Source organism: Amphiprion ocellaris, chromosome 16 (assembly GCF_022539595.1).
Source record: "Amphiprion ocellaris isolate individual 3 ecotype Okinawa chromosome 16, ASM2253959v1, whole genome shotgun sequence".
NCBI classification, from domain to species: Eukaryota; Metazoa; Chordata; class Actinopteri; family Pomacentridae; genus Amphiprion; species Amphiprion ocellaris.
The window spans coordinates 8,681,705-8,698,452 of NC_072781.1; the positions used below are offsets into that span (position 1 = coordinate 8,681,705).

The 16,748-nt window shown below is 39.9% G+C and overlaps 2 protein-coding genes across 2 annotated transcripts in view; one reads left to right on the forward strand and one right to left on the reverse strand.

The window, feature by feature from the left end:
* The first annotated feature begins 1,334 nt into the window (after positions 1-1,334).
* On the forward strand, positions 1,335-11,243 carry LOC111575539 (filensin). Its single transcript, XM_023280739.3, has 8 exons — positions 1,335-1,879; positions 3,026-3,086; positions 3,255-3,350; positions 4,959-5,051; positions 6,817-6,930; positions 8,174-8,394; positions 9,391-9,482; positions 9,699-11,243. Exons 1-8 carry the CDS (start codon positions 1,512-1,514, stop codon positions 10,691-10,693), a joined length of 2,040 nt encoding a protein of 679 aa, XP_023136507.1. The 5' UTR covers positions 1,335-1,511; the 3' UTR covers positions 10,694-11,243.
* A 1,584-nt stretch (positions 11,244-12,827) lies between these two features.
* pcsk2 (proprotein convertase subtilisin/kexin type 2) overlaps positions 12,828-16,748 on the reverse strand; it is a 29,296-nt gene continuing 25,375 nt past the window's right edge. The window contains exon 12 of the mRNA XM_023280740.3: positions 12,828-13,924. Within this exon, the coding sequence (XP_023136508.1) occupies positions 13,435-13,924 (490 nt within the window). The 3' untranslated portion in view covers positions 12,828-13,434. The remainder of the gene's footprint in view (positions 13,925-16,748) is intronic.

The following is a 16,748-nucleotide window of genomic DNA, read 5'->3' on the forward strand; positions in this document are numbered from 1 at the left end:
AAGTAGTGTGTGAGTCAAGTGTGAATTTATCGCATGTCAACAGGTTTACTACAATATCTTCATCCATAACTTTCAATTTCAATTTTACTCAATTTTATACAGTATATATTTAGAAGAATCTCTCTCTAAACATGCCATGTGGTATTTGGTTATATGTGGCCATGTTGATTTTAGGCCTGAAAACAGCAAAAAAATTCAAATATGATACCTGTCAACTATGTTACAAAGTCCTGCAACTATATACTGACCAATTTAACTGATTAAATAACTGAATGTGACAGAAAATAGTGCATCTATTGCTTGAATCAGACATCAGTGGCTGGGCAGCATTATTTACAACCTTTTAGTAGCTTCATTTCTGTATTATCACGTCTGCTCTTGAGCCGTGGGCTTTGCAGGGGACAAAATACGCTGAAATGCTGATGTAAACCCATGTGACGTGTGTTTCATTCAGCTGTTTTGCTTTGCTAGATCTGTCCAGAGAGATATTTTGACCGACCTTGAAACACAGCTGGTCAAAAGGGAGCCAAAACAAGGAAGCGGTCCCTTCCTCATTTTTCCATCACTCTCGCTTTGAGAGAGGCAGAATGGAAATACAGCAGGGAAAGAAGGAAATACAGACATGTCAACTAATCCTTAATGACAACAACTTGAGGATGGTTTTTGTTATGTAAGAAATACTGCAATGTTTCTACTTCAAAGCCCTCTTTTGAGCAAAACACAAACATTGTCACATACTTTGAATTTGAATATCACCTCTACTCTTTGAATGTTTTCATTGAAACAAATGACACTGTGTGGAAACATCAGCAACAAAAAAGTTCAGATTAATTACACCTTGTTTGATATATTTTAGCTAAATAAAATAAATAAATAAAGTCAATAATTAAATTCATTATATTGTATAACCAAGCACCTCAGTCATCTGTCTAGTATGAATCAACAAATGTAAATGAATGTTTTGTGTGATGAGTAATTATGAACGAAAAACACAATTAGTACCCACCTGTAGATAAAATAGCTTTTTCAGCATAGTGTGTCAACACTTAGTTACTTTTGGCTGGAATGTTTCTCCCCAGTCCCCACAAATTGCTCTGCACGAAATTTCCCCAGTGTCCTGTGGTGGGCCAACGTCCAGTCTGCCATACCAAACAGGGCTCTAGAAAGCAGCTGACTAAGAACCACAATAATGGTGTGTGACAACCCAGTGCTTTCGCGGTCTACCCGATCATTTGTTTTTGTGTTTCTGCTTTGTCATCAACAGCGTGGCTTTTCTAATCTCTGCCACAAAGGCGACAATAAACTCTGGAAGGCCCCAGGCTCGCAGCATGTGTGCTATCGGCCAGGGGGAGGTTTTGGGGGCTATTTCGTGTCCAGCCAGTGCTGAGCAGCATTCAGTCTAGCATGAGACAGCCAAGGGTGAGCACCCAAGTTTTCACACAATAAAGGTGCTGAAGGGGACCAAGCACTCCGGGGATACCACCAACCCAGAGGGAGAGAAGTGCGCCACCATGTTCAAGACCAGCTACCTGCGCGAGGTGCGCAAGGAAAAGTATGAGCGTTCAGATGTCTTCGATGAGGAGGCTGAGGACTCGTTCGCAGGCATCTCGGCCATCCAGGGATGGGAGAGCCTTCAGGAGCTCAACAGCCGCTTTGCCCGGTACATCAACAGGGCTCGAGTCCTGGAGCAGCGCAACGCCGTGTTCCGCAAGCAGCTGGAGACACTGCAACGGATGGAGGAGGCCAGTGGTCTGGAGGAGGCCTTCACAGAGCAGATCGAAGTCAACAGGCAGCGCATTAGAGAGCTGTTCTCTGACCATGCCAAGCTGGAGCGAGAGCTGAAGGAGGCTTGCCGCATGCTGGATGAATACACCAGCAAGTAAGGGAGTGGGAATTTGTTGGTCTTGTTGTGATGTTAAAGATCAAACGTGTTGCTCGGAGGTGGAGGAAATCATAGAAATGTCGTCAGAATTAGGAGAAAGTGGGTGCCCGTATAGCTCAACGCGTTGAGCAGGTGACCCATGTACAGGGGCTGGTCCCCGACGCAGCTGGCCTGGGTTCGATTCCCGCTCGTGGCCCTTTGTTGCATGTCCTCCCCCGACTCTTCTCCCGTTTCCTGTCTTTCTCTCTCACTGCGCCTATCTAAAAAAGGCCAAAAAAATAACTTTAAAAAAAAAAAAAAAAAAGAATTAAGAGAAAGTGAGAAAAATCTTGAAAATTAAAGTGAAGATTTGGGTTCTAAATTTAAGATATTCCTCAGGTGATACAGGAAACCTAAATACTCAGATGTCAAAATGCCTAAAATTTGAAAAGGTTAGTAAAGTTATCATTGTACTGCCTTATTTTTATATTCGGATAATCATGAAAACTATAGGCTGGTCACTTAATCACCAGCACCACCATTAAAACCCAAGATGTTAAGCAAATATGGAATTGAAATAAACTAAAGAATCAGTTTACTCGAAAGGCCAAAACAGAAACCTATTTGTTTATCACCTGTTTGCCAGAACCAGTCTCCATAATACTCTAGGTACTCCGTTGAACATAATCTGTTCAAAGGTAGTATTTGAATGCAGTTCCAGTTTACACTGTGTACACTAAGGTCTGTGAGTCATCCAGAAAAACCATTGCATCACAAACAAAATTCCATTCCCTTCCCATAACACATATAAACATCTGCATGACTCCATTACATACCATTAAATAGAGCAGTTTTGTAATTAGCTGAACCATTGCTTTAATTGCAGCTGTCTAACATCTTGTAATCAGCTGTCTACACACTGCCTCACCACATTATTGATGAGTTGAGAAGAATATCGACCAATTCTGCTTGAATTAGCTGAAGGGAGCTGGATTTCACCATATGTACGTTTGATTAATGACTCTGAAACATTACAAACACAGACGTGTTGAGTTTCCAGATAGACCTTAGTTTAGTTGACTGTAAGAGCTGTCGCTTAATATAATAATGTCACGTTTCTTCTGTCTTTACATTAATGCATAATTGAGACGTTTTCTGTTCCAGATATAGGAATGAATGTGATTATCAAGAACAGCTACGAGGCACGCTCGAACAGTTAAACAAGGTACAGTATGGATGAAATTAAGTATGTTTGCGCAATTTTCCAACATTCAGACAAGGAAAAACCTTCTAGTTTTTTGTTATAAAACCAAAAACACTTCACATTGTACCTTTAAGTGTTTTTTTTCTCTCTCTTTGCTCCCCAAATTTTGTGCTCCTCTTCCTTTTACAGGAGGCTGACAGCGCTCTGCTGAAAAACCTGGAGAACCAGATCCAGTCTCAGTTCCTGCAGGACGACATCAATTCCACCAGAGACAGACACAAGAAGGTCAGTGGCACTAATGGGAAATGATTGGAGTTAACTAAGCTGAAAAGGAATAACTTTTGTGCACGGTCTCAGACATCTCCTTCAATAACCAAGCCTCTTAAACTGAAAAAAATACTTATGCCAAATCCTGGATAGACGATATTGATATATTGGTAAGATCTGCTATGTTCAATAAAAACAAATAACCTTCATTGATAGTACTGACAAAATTAACTATTTCTAAATGTTTATGCCAGTCACCTAAATTTCGTACATTCATACTCAAATATCTACCTGTAAGATAGATATTTGAAAACAAATACCTTTTTTGATAGAACATACCTGGAAATAGCACAAAGCACCACCCTGAGACCCAAGTGTGATCAAGATGAACTGTACTAACTGACTGAACCCACTTTGGAGTTTTCAGTATTTCACGAAGACAATCTTCACCTGATCTATCAAGAGATCCTTCAGTTTCTTAAAGCAGATATTATATTGCAAAAAAGGGTAACCTAGAAAAATAAATGAGATCATTTTCTCCCAAATTGCAGGTCCTTCAAAAAAGTAATTTTGCAGTATACGATTTGTAGGAGACTGAATTGCTCCCAAATAAAGCGTTGCAAATTATCCTGCTGTTATTATGCGATGCTAGTGTGCTCTGTGACAGTGCTAAGATTGTGTACATCATACAGTATAGGCCTTTGAAATGCCATGAATATAATACACATTTATTTTTGTTTGTGACAAAGAGTGTTTTTTGTTTGTTTGTTCATTTCAACATTGCATTTAAATCAATATGAATTGATAAAAGAGCACATACGGAAGTAAATGTCAGGACGGTTTATTCTGAATATAGATTTACCGGTTTACTCACACCTAAGCCACATCAAAGAATATTAGTTCAAAGAGTTTTACATTTCTGTTGCTTTTGAACACTGCTGACCTCGGGCCACTACTCTATGACTGACAAGACTCAGAAGCTTGACATCGGTGCCAACAGATGTGTTATGATTGTTCCGGGGCTTTAGCAATAATTTCCTTTGTGTGAAGTGAGTGAGGAAAGGATTGCACAGAAAATGTAACACCGCTCATCACAGGCATTGACACATGACACAGTGGAGCCACCAAAGACTGAAATATTGCCCTCTGTGCAAGAGAAATGGCTGGAAGGTCTGACACAATGGCGACAAAACACGCTGAGACAAAACAAGACTAGAATGTTACATCCAGCAATTTCTCTCTTTTTTCAGTTTTACCCAGTGTTGTTTTTGATGATGAATTAATCCATGACTCTGCAGTCCTGAGATAACATATCGGAAGGCTTTCTGTTACTGTATTATGTGGGAAAGAATATGGAGGTCGTCTCTATAGAAGTGCATCATGCTGTACAAATGGATTTGACAAGAAAGTCTCCTAAAGAAAGTTTGTGCCTTTTATAAATATATTTCAGCGAAATGAAAGCCTTCTATTGAATGTTTTTTTTCCCCTTAATCCTCAATATGAAGTTCAAAGTAAGCAAGAGGTTTCTGAGCAAATGGTCTTAGTCTGCACAATGGAAGAGTGTTTTTTCCTTTTGCTAAATTGCACATTTGACTCATTCCTTTTATATTATCCTCCTCCACACAGAACCTCGCGGAGATCCAAACCTATGTAAACATTCTGCAGCAAATCAACCAGACACTTCCCCTTGTTCCCAATGTGTCAGTGGGCATCTCCGAGGTGAGGTCACTAATGTTGTCATTGTGTGTACGTGTGTGTGTGTGCTATCCCTGGGGGGAAAAGATGGTGATTGCCTGTGTGTCAGCCCTGGCTTCGTGTCTGGGGTTGATGAGGTTACTGGCTTTTCTCTCCAATTGGTGGCCTGCGCCTGCCTGTGCGTCTGTATCGGAACACATTGACAGACTAGCAGTGTGGGAGTGGCAGGGCACATAATGAAGCAAATGACATGGAGAACGCCTGTGCATTCTAATTTTTAAGTAGCTGTGCCACACTTGGGAGATTTATTTATACACACGTTTCCCACAGGGAGAGCTTCCCTAAATTCGAGAATAGTTTAATTGGTTGGGTTGAATCTCAGTAGGTGGTGACAAAGAATGACAGCGCTGAGCTGAAATCTAGAAGAAAATGAAAGAGAGAGAGAGAAAAAAAAACAGTAAGCAAGGAGTTGTTCTTCCTTGTCTCATGGGGTCAGCTGTAGACAGATGGGTGATAAAGTAGAGGAAACCTCCTAATTAATATGTGGTGAAACATCACAAATACAGATGTTTCCGTACGGGACACAAGAGGTTAATTAATGGTGTCATCCATATTGAAAAAATCCTGTCAATCAAATCATCTAAAATACATTTTGAATTGCACTACTCTCTATCCAAATCTTTCAAAAGCAAAATAAGTTTTTTTGTTTTTTTTAGGAGAATATTTTTGACCTTCCAGTATACCACAGGAATATATTACTGTAGATAACCCTAAAACATTTGTAGTAGACCTTAATACAAGTGTTTTATTTTGGATGATACTAATTTTTCTCTCCCTTTTTAAGCTACCAATGTGCTAAGCTAAGTTTGCTGTAGGCTAGTGACTGGCTACTCTACTGTTTTTGATTAGATGTCAAACTTAACGCTAAAAACGTGCTTACAACAACAATGTAAATGAGTTAATAATCAAATCTGGATGAAAAATCACTGTAACAAATGTAAAACGTTAACTACTTTGGAAATAGATTTGTCTGCAACAAAACTCTTGCTCCAAAGAAATAACAATAATGTAGTTGGTTCATGAGTGAAACTGTATAACCCTGCGAGCAATTTAATTTTAATCATTTAATTAAGTTGAAATTGCATATCTAACCTAATTAGCTTCACAATTAATTAAATGGTAATGTCTCTTTCCACTTGCTTTGCCACTTTAAGACAGATAGCACACAGCAGTGAGAGTTTAGGGAGCATGCTGCCTGCAAATTTGTTCACAAACTTCCTATTCAGCTTGAATTCATAGCACAACAGGCATATGCTTAGAAGATGATCACAATTTAGATGTTTAGAAGCAATAACAATGTTCCTCAAACATAAATTGGAATAGAATTTTAAATATGTGGAAATAGAACGTTATACTGCAATTAAATGATTGAATAGGTTATTATATAATAAACTGTAGTAATTTAGAACATTTGTTATCTATTAGGCTCTAAGGACAACCATGCCACTTCACTATTATGAATAGTTTCTGAGTAGTGGGTAGTAGTGCAATCTTAACACTCACAAGCGTCATTTCAAAGAGTAAATGAAGGGAAAACATCACCGCTGTTAGCTGGACAATTGTTACAAAGCCCTTAAATTAAAAAATCAATCAGTGAATCTTAAATCCAGTGAGACACTTGGCTGCCGGCTGTGTGTGTTGTGTTGTGTTGTGTTGTGTAGCATTTGTGCTGTAAATACGCACTGTAACACTCTGCACGTTGTCACTGATTTGTGCTGAACGTGTGAAGGAGCAGGAGAAGCTGCTGGCCCAGAGGAAAGTACCAGGACTACAGAGTCAGCTGGAGGAGTATAAGAGCGCCCTCTGTCAGCTGCAGGCCCAGAAACAACGCCTACAGGCTGAGGTGGGTCACCATGACAACAGGAAGCATCTCAACCTTTTTTTTTTTTAACCAACACACTGATATTTACAGAAAGACACAATGAAAAGGATTTCTGAAAGAAATCCAAAAGGGCAGACGCCACTAAGGCCAGTCCAAAGTCCTCTCTGCAGCAACTACACTTGTCTTTGTGAATAACTGGTACATTGTGTGACTCTGCAAACTGACTTTGAGGGTGACATCTGACGATTGCATTTGAAATGTTCATCTCAGAGTTCATGGTGACATTTTTGAAGTCCTAATTTTGTCAAAATTTCAATACGTAATTTTGCTTTCATTTTGATGTCATATAGGACTGAGAAAATGACAAAGTTGGCACTGATCATTTCTGGAATTTTTGCTGTAAAGATGAGTAAAGCAATGTATCAGAATTTTGTTAAATATCACGTATCTATGCCTTTTAACCCCAATTTTTACAAAATAAATCATTATTATCCAAAACCTCTTCAGAGGAAAACTGTTAGGTATTTATTATGAGAAACATAGAAAAAAACACTACAAATTAGACAATTGTTTACTTGTTATTTTGGCCTCTGTCAGTCAGTAAATCTTATTTTATGTAATGCATGTTTTTCAGTTTAGACTGCACTGAACTGATTTTTCATTTTACTTTTTTCACTTCACTGTTTTAATGTATTAAATAAAAACTATTCACTGATCAAGTATTCAATTGGACCTCACCTCCATAATATTGTGCTAATAGCTACATAGATGCCGTAGATCTACCACTAGGTGTCAGTCATGACCATCTTATGACAGGGTTTGTGAAGGCAGTGTTTAATGGAAGAAAAACCACAAATCAAATTTAATGTCTGCCTTTTTGTGCATATTTGATCACGTTTTAGCTAAAGACACAACTCTACTATGTGCACAAATAATAACTTTTATTCAGCTTATGATATGCACCAAACACGTCTCTTATATGTGGGCTCCAAAGAGGTTCCCAGTGAGATATGTTTAGTCCATATTCAGGTGTTAATTGCAATGTCTTGTTTTAGTTTTATTTATATAAAATACTGAGGCGCTTTGTGTATTTATTCCCTTATTTATGAATCCTGCTGAATTCTCTTTTTTTCATTAGCAACACATATAAAATTACCATGAATGACATTTAATTTGCTCTTCAAGAAGGTGACATGCCATTTATTAATTGTTTAATTAATTTATATCATCATTTCCCAACCCCTGTTTCTGACTCATCTTTCAGACTACAATGTTGGAGCAAGCCATCAAAAGCACACAGGAGAGTTTTGACGACGAGATCCAGATGCACAACGAGCAAATCGAATCTCTGCGAAAGGAGATTGAGGAAGCTGAAAGGTCCCTGGAGAAGTTCACCAGTGAATGTCGCCACCTGGCCATGTACCAGACGTCTCTTGAGAACGAGCTGGAGAGGTACAAGAGGATCATCGAGAATGAAGATAACAGGTACTGTCTCCGTTTGGTTGCTGTCACACACTGAGAAGATTAACTGTTCAATTCAGTTAAATTAATTATAAGAAACTGGCCTGTAGATGAATGGAGCTCTATTTGAATCCCAGTAAATGCAACATAAATGTGACAGTAAAAAATTATTTTCACAGACAAATTATCACCAAAATAAAAGTGTTTAACTATAAAATTAACATGACCATAGATTACCAACAGCAAAAACATAACAAAACAAACATCTAAGGATTAATATTCCATCAAAAATTTGGGCAAAGGCAGGGCTACAGCCTGAAACTCAGAAATTCTAAGGTCAGTCCAACATTCAAACAAGCCAAGATATGTTTGACTACCACTAGTGAGCAATATTTAACTATTTAATGATAGTTTCTGTAAATGTAATCTCTTTCAATAATTTCCTTAATGCTCTTCACAGCTTCTTCCACACATCCACAACAAAAGGATCTAGTAATTTCTCTTGACAAATGTCCCTTGATTCATTACATTATATTACATTTTATATATATATATATATATATATATATATATATATATATATATATATATATATATATATATATATATATATATATATATATATATATATATATTTGTGTGTGTCTTTGAAGTGTAATTGTACAATGCTGACTCCTTAGTTATTAAAGCCCCTACATTCCAAAAAAAAAAAAAAAAAAAATGCCTTGGTGGCTTATAGGTATATAAGTTATATTTGCTCCATATGACATAAGCTGTTCATGGTTGAATTGGCATAATGTAGACTGCAGCATTAGCCAGTAGATGGCAATGTGTGACAACATTATTTCCTTCTATTGCACAATTGTAAGCTTTTTTAAATGTAAGATTAGATTTGTATGTATGATTTACAGCTACTGTTGCGCCAAAAATGTGAATTAATCATTTCCTTACCAGATTTTCCTGAAAAGGAAAGCTGTTCACTTCATGGCTGGTGACATTTCACTGCTCTCTTTCTTGCAGGTTGAATTCAGCGATAATTGGCACTCCCATTACCCTGTTTACCACTAATTATCGCTACACTCACACACCCACTACATCAAGCAGAGGGAGAGGTAAGGACACCATGAGTGTATGACAGCTGGTTTACATTGACAATCAACGCTGCATGCAGAATAGGCTTCCTTTATAGTTGAAGTGGCAGTCTTACACAGCTAACAAATCTCCTGGCCATTCAAAGCAAGATTTAGGTGTGCTGGTTCATACGCAAATGAGACTTTTATTAGCTAATTAGTTCCAGCTAGTTGACTTAAAACCTCATATGTGTTCAGATATCACCCAGGCTATCCAAGATATCACCAGCATCAAGCCCAGACAGAAGATACTGGCCAAGAAGGTCCTGAAGAAGAAGGAGCTGACCCCGAAGGATGTGATGGACAATGGCCAGGAGGACAGAAATGGCGGAGCCAGTGGAGAGGCTCCAGATGAAGAAACTAAGGTGCCATCTGAGGAGGTGCAGGAGGAGAGGGTGAAGAGAACGGAGCAGAGACCTGTTCTCACTGGAGTTTCTCCACAGGATGTCCCCGATGGCGCTCAGATCAGCAAAGCCTTTGACACTCTTTGTAACATCGTCAGAGACAGAATGAGGAAGTACAAGAAGCCTGAACCAATTGCTGATTTCTACACCAAGGGTCGTTATGTTCTCGTCACTGGTGACGGCAGCTACCTGGATCCCTGCTTTTACACATCTACACCATCAGCAGGCCACGTCTACGTCACTATCAGAGATGGAATGATGTCTCCCTATGAGCCTTACAGGCGTCGCTCACCCTCTCCTCCACCTCCTCAGCCCATGCCAGACCCCAGGCCTCTCAGTCCCGACCTGCCCTCTAATGGAGGAGGAGGAAAGGACAACAACAAGGGTGGAAAAGCTAAGGATAATGGAGGTAAAGGTAAACATAATAACGGAGAGCCTCACCCTCATCCCAAAGGTCTGAGCCCAGTCCCTCCACCCCTTGGCCCAAGCTCCGGCCCCACCCCAGCACCCAGTCACCCCAAGAAACACAGGGATGACAATGGCCCAAGTGGGCCCACTCCAAAGCCTGCACCTCGTGGTGCCAGCACCAGCTCCAGTTCAAGTTCCAGCACCAGTACCAGCACCAGCACCAGCTCTAGCAGCTTCACCCCCGACGCTATGAGCTACGAGAAGGTGGAGGTGGTGGAGTCTGTGGAGAAGTTCTCCAATGGCCGCAAGATCAAAGGTTATGAGGAGACTTCCATGGTGGTGGAGACCATGATTGAGAAGTCTAGCAAGAAGAAACACTGAGACGATGCCACCTGACATGAAAAGTCATTCATCTCCACCAGGATCCTACATGCTCCAGGTGCTCTACACAATGCGGATGCTGGTATCAGACTATTTAAATAGCATTGTTCCTCAAACTACTGTATTAACACTAATGTTTTGGTCTCTTAATGAGACCAACTATGCATTAAGGCGAACTACACATTCCTGCTCTGATAACTATTGCTCTTCCATTTGCTTGCAGTCTCTGGTCAGGCGTCCAGAATCTGTTTTGCTGGTTCCATAAGTGCCGCTGTAGTTGTTCAACTTGCACCCATACTCATGCTATGAGTCCTTTACTGTCTGAAAACTTGGGACAAAAGAAAACAAAGCTCTATGACACCGATTAAAAAAAGCAAAAGAAAAAAGAAAAACCTAAGAAGTTGTGCCACCCTTCTGAACTCTGTCTTGAAACTCTAACTTTCCCCTTTGAGCTCATTTGTTCAATTGGATGCCACTGCCTGCCCTCAGCACAATTTTGCTGTGTATTAATTTGCTTTGATATATTGAATAATAAAGAGTCAAACATCAATTGATACCTTGCCGTGTTTGCTTTTAGACAGACACTGTGTACCGAGCACCTCACACGTTTATTTGAAAGGTCATAAAACCACTTATGCATGTGTATCTGTAGATTAAAAAGACGCTACATGTTTTGGTAGTAGTGATAAAATAATTATTTATTGGCTTTTAAAATATGCCTGTTGCTATTGTGTATTTAGCAGTTAGAGATGTCTGTCAGCATATATTAGAGCCTCACTCTGGGATAAGTCTTTTTTAAAGTACTGCAGCATCCAGAGGAAACTCATTCATTTTTGATGTGACCTTGAGGATCATAGTGTCTCCTACATTTAGTCTAGTCTGTCTTTAGAAAGAATGAAAATGCAAAGGGAATAAGCAGATACAGAAAGACGCAACGATGATCTCGGGTATAAAAAGGAAACTGTGTTGCAGGAGATTTCTGGGGGAAAAAAAAGACTGGATCTAATTAAGATTTATTTGTGATGGTTTGGTATATTTAGACTAATGACATAATGACTGTGTTAATTAGTAGTTCCTGGGGCAGTAATACTGGAGGGAACCATACTTCTTATATCTGTTCCACAAATAGTGAATGTGTGTGTGTGTGTGTGTGTGTGTGTGTGTGTGTGTGTGTGTGTGTGTGTGTGTGTGTGTGTGTGTGTGTGTGTGTGTGTGTGTGTATAAATTCTCTGTTATTAAACCTTCATTAAATTGAATGTCTGGTCACCTGAAAGCATTTTAGACATCACATTTGACATTCAAGAATTACTTATATAGCCACCAACAACACAAAGGCGCATTAGCCTTCATTTGAAATGACCACCTAATGATTGCAGATGTAATCCTCAGTCTGCTTTTAACTCCACCTACTGGCTATGAGGCAATGAGGACTAGGACTATGCACGTGCTTTTTTGTACTTCTTGTTGGACTGTGCAAAATCCTGAAAATCTTTTTTAAAAAAAAAAAAAAAAAACCAACTTCCCTCCAGGGATTATAGTTTATTTTTTTTAGATTCTGAATTTGACCAAGCTACAATAGCTAAGCACCAACTGTCTGTTGTTCAGTGCTGTCTTTCGGCACTGCAGGGGGCATGTAGTAGAGTTTTGGACTCTTTAAATATTTATCATAAGTATTTTGCCTTCTGTTTCACAAGAGGTGTATTTTCCAGGACTACCGTCCTTCTGCTATAGACTAATCTGTTGTATTTCTTGGAAAATCCAGCAGGTAGCATTTTTTTATGGGAGCTGGAGTTCTTCACGTTTTGCAGATTTCTAATAATTAATAGGACTGTTATTTACTGATGCTATGTTTAGCTTCTTTATATAAATTGGGTCTATAAAGTGAACAGTAGGAGGACTTTTTTTTCTTTATTAGACAGCACAGAATGACTGAAGATTGTTGAATAATTGAATTAAAACATTTAAAATTTAAAATGAAATCAAATTATTTAAAGTCATTGCTGACCAGGATGCTCCTTGGGCTCTGCTTCTTTAGAATATACTTTTGCTTTCCGCATTCCCTGTCTTCGGTCTACATCTAATTAGTCATATTTATCCAGTGTCTTCAGTCGTGTGTTCCAAATCACTCAAGTGCTTTAATAAACAGCTGAATAGATTTATTATAGTTTACGTCAAAGATTATGAAATATGAACTGATGACCACAGGCTGCAAAATGAATTACACATTCCTTTCCTTGTTTATATAAACAGTGCATGTCACAAAAATATAAACTGAAAGAAATATCACTGCTCTGTTTGCAAGATATTAAACTTTAAGTAGAATGACACAGAAAATCATTTACAGTCACAAACTGTACAACAGTTGGCAGAAGAGAGGTGCAGGGCAGCTAAAGCAAAAGCATGAAAGAGTGGCTTATATCTGCTTTTATGTACAATTCTGAAGAGTGTAAAAATTTAAGTGGTATAGTTTGCTTTCTCTATGTAGAACAGATTATTGAAGGTTACACTTTTATCATGATTGGATTACAAGAAACATTCATTGAAGGGGGGACTTATTGAAACACTTGATAACCAAAAGCAGGGTGAGGAGGGGAAAGAGAGGTAGACAAAAGGAGGATGCTAACAAGAGACGGAGAAGAACTAAGGAGATGCAGTGAGATTTGGAGGAGGACAGAGCAAGACTGCAGACAGGGAAGAAAGATAAGAGAAAGAGTTGGCAACATGCAGATGGGATTTTTTTTTTAGTTGTTTTTACTCAGCAAACTCTTCAAACTTCTCTCTACAGCCTCATCAAGCTCCTCCTCCAGCTCCTCCTTTTTGGACATTGCAAGTTTGGACTGATAATCACGCACTATCTGGTCTATATAAGGGGCACTTTGTGTTCCGTGCAGCATGAGAGTCCACTCCTTCAGGACTCCCCGCTGTGGCTCTTCGCCCTGAAAGCCCACCTCGAGGACCCAGGTCCCGCGGGGGTCCTCTCCCCAGGTGTGGGTGGTCATGAAGGGCCACTTGTCGAAGCCCACCTTGGAGTCGTCGTCGCGGGGCCTTCGGCTCAACAGTATGGACTTGGTGCCCATGGGCGAGGTCATGTTGATGTTGAGGTCTCCGCGGCGGCTGGCGTTGACCGTGATCACCGCCTGAACGTGCTCCAGGTAGCGGACAAAGTTGTCCTTCCCCTGACAGGCTTCAGTGGTGATGGCCAGCAGCAGCTTGTTGCCAGATTGGATTTTGCTGGTGAAAAATGAATAGGAAACAAGTGAAGAAATAGTATAGTGGGAAGAAGAAGACTCTGAACATCCTTGCAGCTAAGACTGAGAGAGAAGATGAAAAAGAAATATTGCTTCTGCCCCACTCCTCTCTGAAAGCCCCAGTAAATGCAGTACTTGACCTATTTTTCTCATCGAGCCATCCAACCCTGATGAAAAATGAGGCCTCTTTTGAACTTGGTCTCTCATCGCACAACAGCAGCGATGACTGTCATGTCTGCTTGCTTTACCTTGTAATTTATTTTTGATGGTGGGAACAAAATGCAGTCCTCTTTGATCAACAATGTACTACCATCTTTTGTATTTGGTGCCACACACATTTTGCCACGTGAAGTTCTAGTCGTACCCAGTTTGAATGATTTTTAAAGCTTGCTTTCCAAAAGTCCTAAACTCCGAAAACCGCTCTGGTTTCATTCAGATCACTATCATTTCTCAGTTACCTAAATATGCATTGCACAAAACAGAATAGAAAGATCTTTCACTTAAACTTGTTGTGCATCAGGAGTTGGAAGTGATGCAAAAGTATTATTAAACCAAAACAGATGAGAGGAAAATTTATTATTCTGTGAACGCCTGCAAACTAGTTTCAAAACAGCCTACAAATAGAGCTAAAGGTGATTAACAACCACATTTTCAGTAAAAAAACAAACAAAAAAACAACTAATTATTCAAACTCCTATAACATCTCCTCAGAGCCCAAGCTAATGTCTTCAAAATGCATCCAGCAGTCCAACACAGATATAAAACATCAAACTGCCACATTTGAGAAGCCTGCAGTTGAAAGTGTTTGAAATTTTGCTTGATAATATTGTCAATTAGAAACATTTGTTTAAACAGAAGCAAAATTCTCAACAGTGTGCCATGCATTGCTTTGCTACTTATTATATGGAATTAGACAATCATAACAGGGAATAGTGTTTATTATTTATTCATATACAGAGCCAACTCTGACTCTGCACCACTGTAAATGTGAGTACATGTCGTACACTGAACCTCCCCTGAATCTTAGGTCCTTTTCAGTATGCATAAAGATTTTTATATATATCTATTTTTTTGAGCAAAGTGGATTTGTTCAGAACATGGTGTTAAAAGCAGGCTGGTCTTGGTATATTTGTTGCTTTGTGTTTAGGAAGACATACTGCTTTTCCATCTCTTTGGGTAATGGAAAGCGAGTGAGAGCACAGCAGGGCAGGGGTGGTGGCCAAAGGCAGTGAAGAGGCTTAATAACATTATTAGAAGCTGAGGCCGCATCACGAACAGTGGGAAGGTGGGGGGGGAGGTGGGTTTGGGGGTTGTTGAGAAGGCAACGGGGATAAGACACACAGAGAGGGAGACGTGTGGAACAACACTCAGTTTGAAAAATGATTAATAGCGCACTATGCTGAGCACAGCAAGGTGATGCAGCGGTGAGCCGCTAAGGGCTGATGAAGTGAATTACTGCTCCCAGAAAAACAGAACAATTCTAAGTGGGGTGCTGCACAGTAAGTTACACTTTACACTCGATGTTGAGAAATATGACACATCCAAATATTAAACCATTTTCCACTAACAACATGACTCTACATATGTGGGTTGTTATTAACAAAAAACAGTGGGAAAGTGAAATGAAATACCTCGAAAGCCATTTTACAAACTTGCAATTTACTCAAATGCTTTACATTTCAACACTATTACCATTAAAAGTCTCATTAATACTTGGGTTGAATTAATATCATAAACGTTTAAGTGTGTTTGACTGCGAGTATAAACAAACCTGAGAGTGAATATGTGCAGGTTTTACTTTTGACCTCCGAGCAGATTGTGTCTGCAGCAGTTGCACCGTTCCCATCAGATAGTATGCAAGAGTAATTACAGCAGTCGGTCAAAGAGCAGGGAGAGGGATGCCACTGAAGGGCAGGACCAGCTGAGATTAAAAACAACCCCAAAGCACAGGGGGGCACCGCGTGCCAGCTTCCCTGATAATGAGAAGTTCTCCTTCACCTAAGTAAGCCGCAGCCAACCAGAGCAGCTATCAGATCAGTGCTGAACGGTGTGTCTGCGAGCATGGTTGTGTTGGTGTTTATTGCTTTTCTCTGGTGATACACTATCATCAGAGGTGGGCTTGTTGTAATTATAGCTCTACCACAATAGAGGCAGCACAAGCCCTGCAGTGCTGCTGTGGAAACAGTGAACCGATGAAAAATATGACACAGCCAGCAATACAGCTTTTAACACAAAAAGAGATGTTACTGTTGGCATTTCCCACCCATAAACACTGCCTGCTTGAGCAGTTATTATTCAGATATTTAAGGTTTCTTCACGTCTGAGCAGATGCCACTTTCTACAATGGAACCCTCTGCATAACAAGGCAGGTTCACCCTTTGTATGTGATGTTACTTTTTTTTTTTTATCTGGCACTGCACTCAGGGGAGGGACACAACCATAGAGGCACACTTTCACAACATGTTGTCGTGACTGCATCTGTTGAGCACCGATTACAGACTAAAATAAGGAACTGGGGGTGTTAGCGATGGGAAAAAATACACAGACGGACTGTATTCAGTCTGCTTTTTTATCTGCACCCACACATTGACAGTTTCACAATGCATGTTAAAGCATAGGGTCAGGTCACACACATCTGCACACCTCCACATGGAATCCCTCCCCAGCTGTCACTAAGTCTAACTGACAGCGTTTCCAGGGCATGCCAAGCTGGGCCATTTGTGGTGCGCTAATTAGAGTGAATAAGAGGGCTAGCCACAGGAAACCACCAGGCATCACACTTGAGAGCTCAAAGCCTCAGGATACGC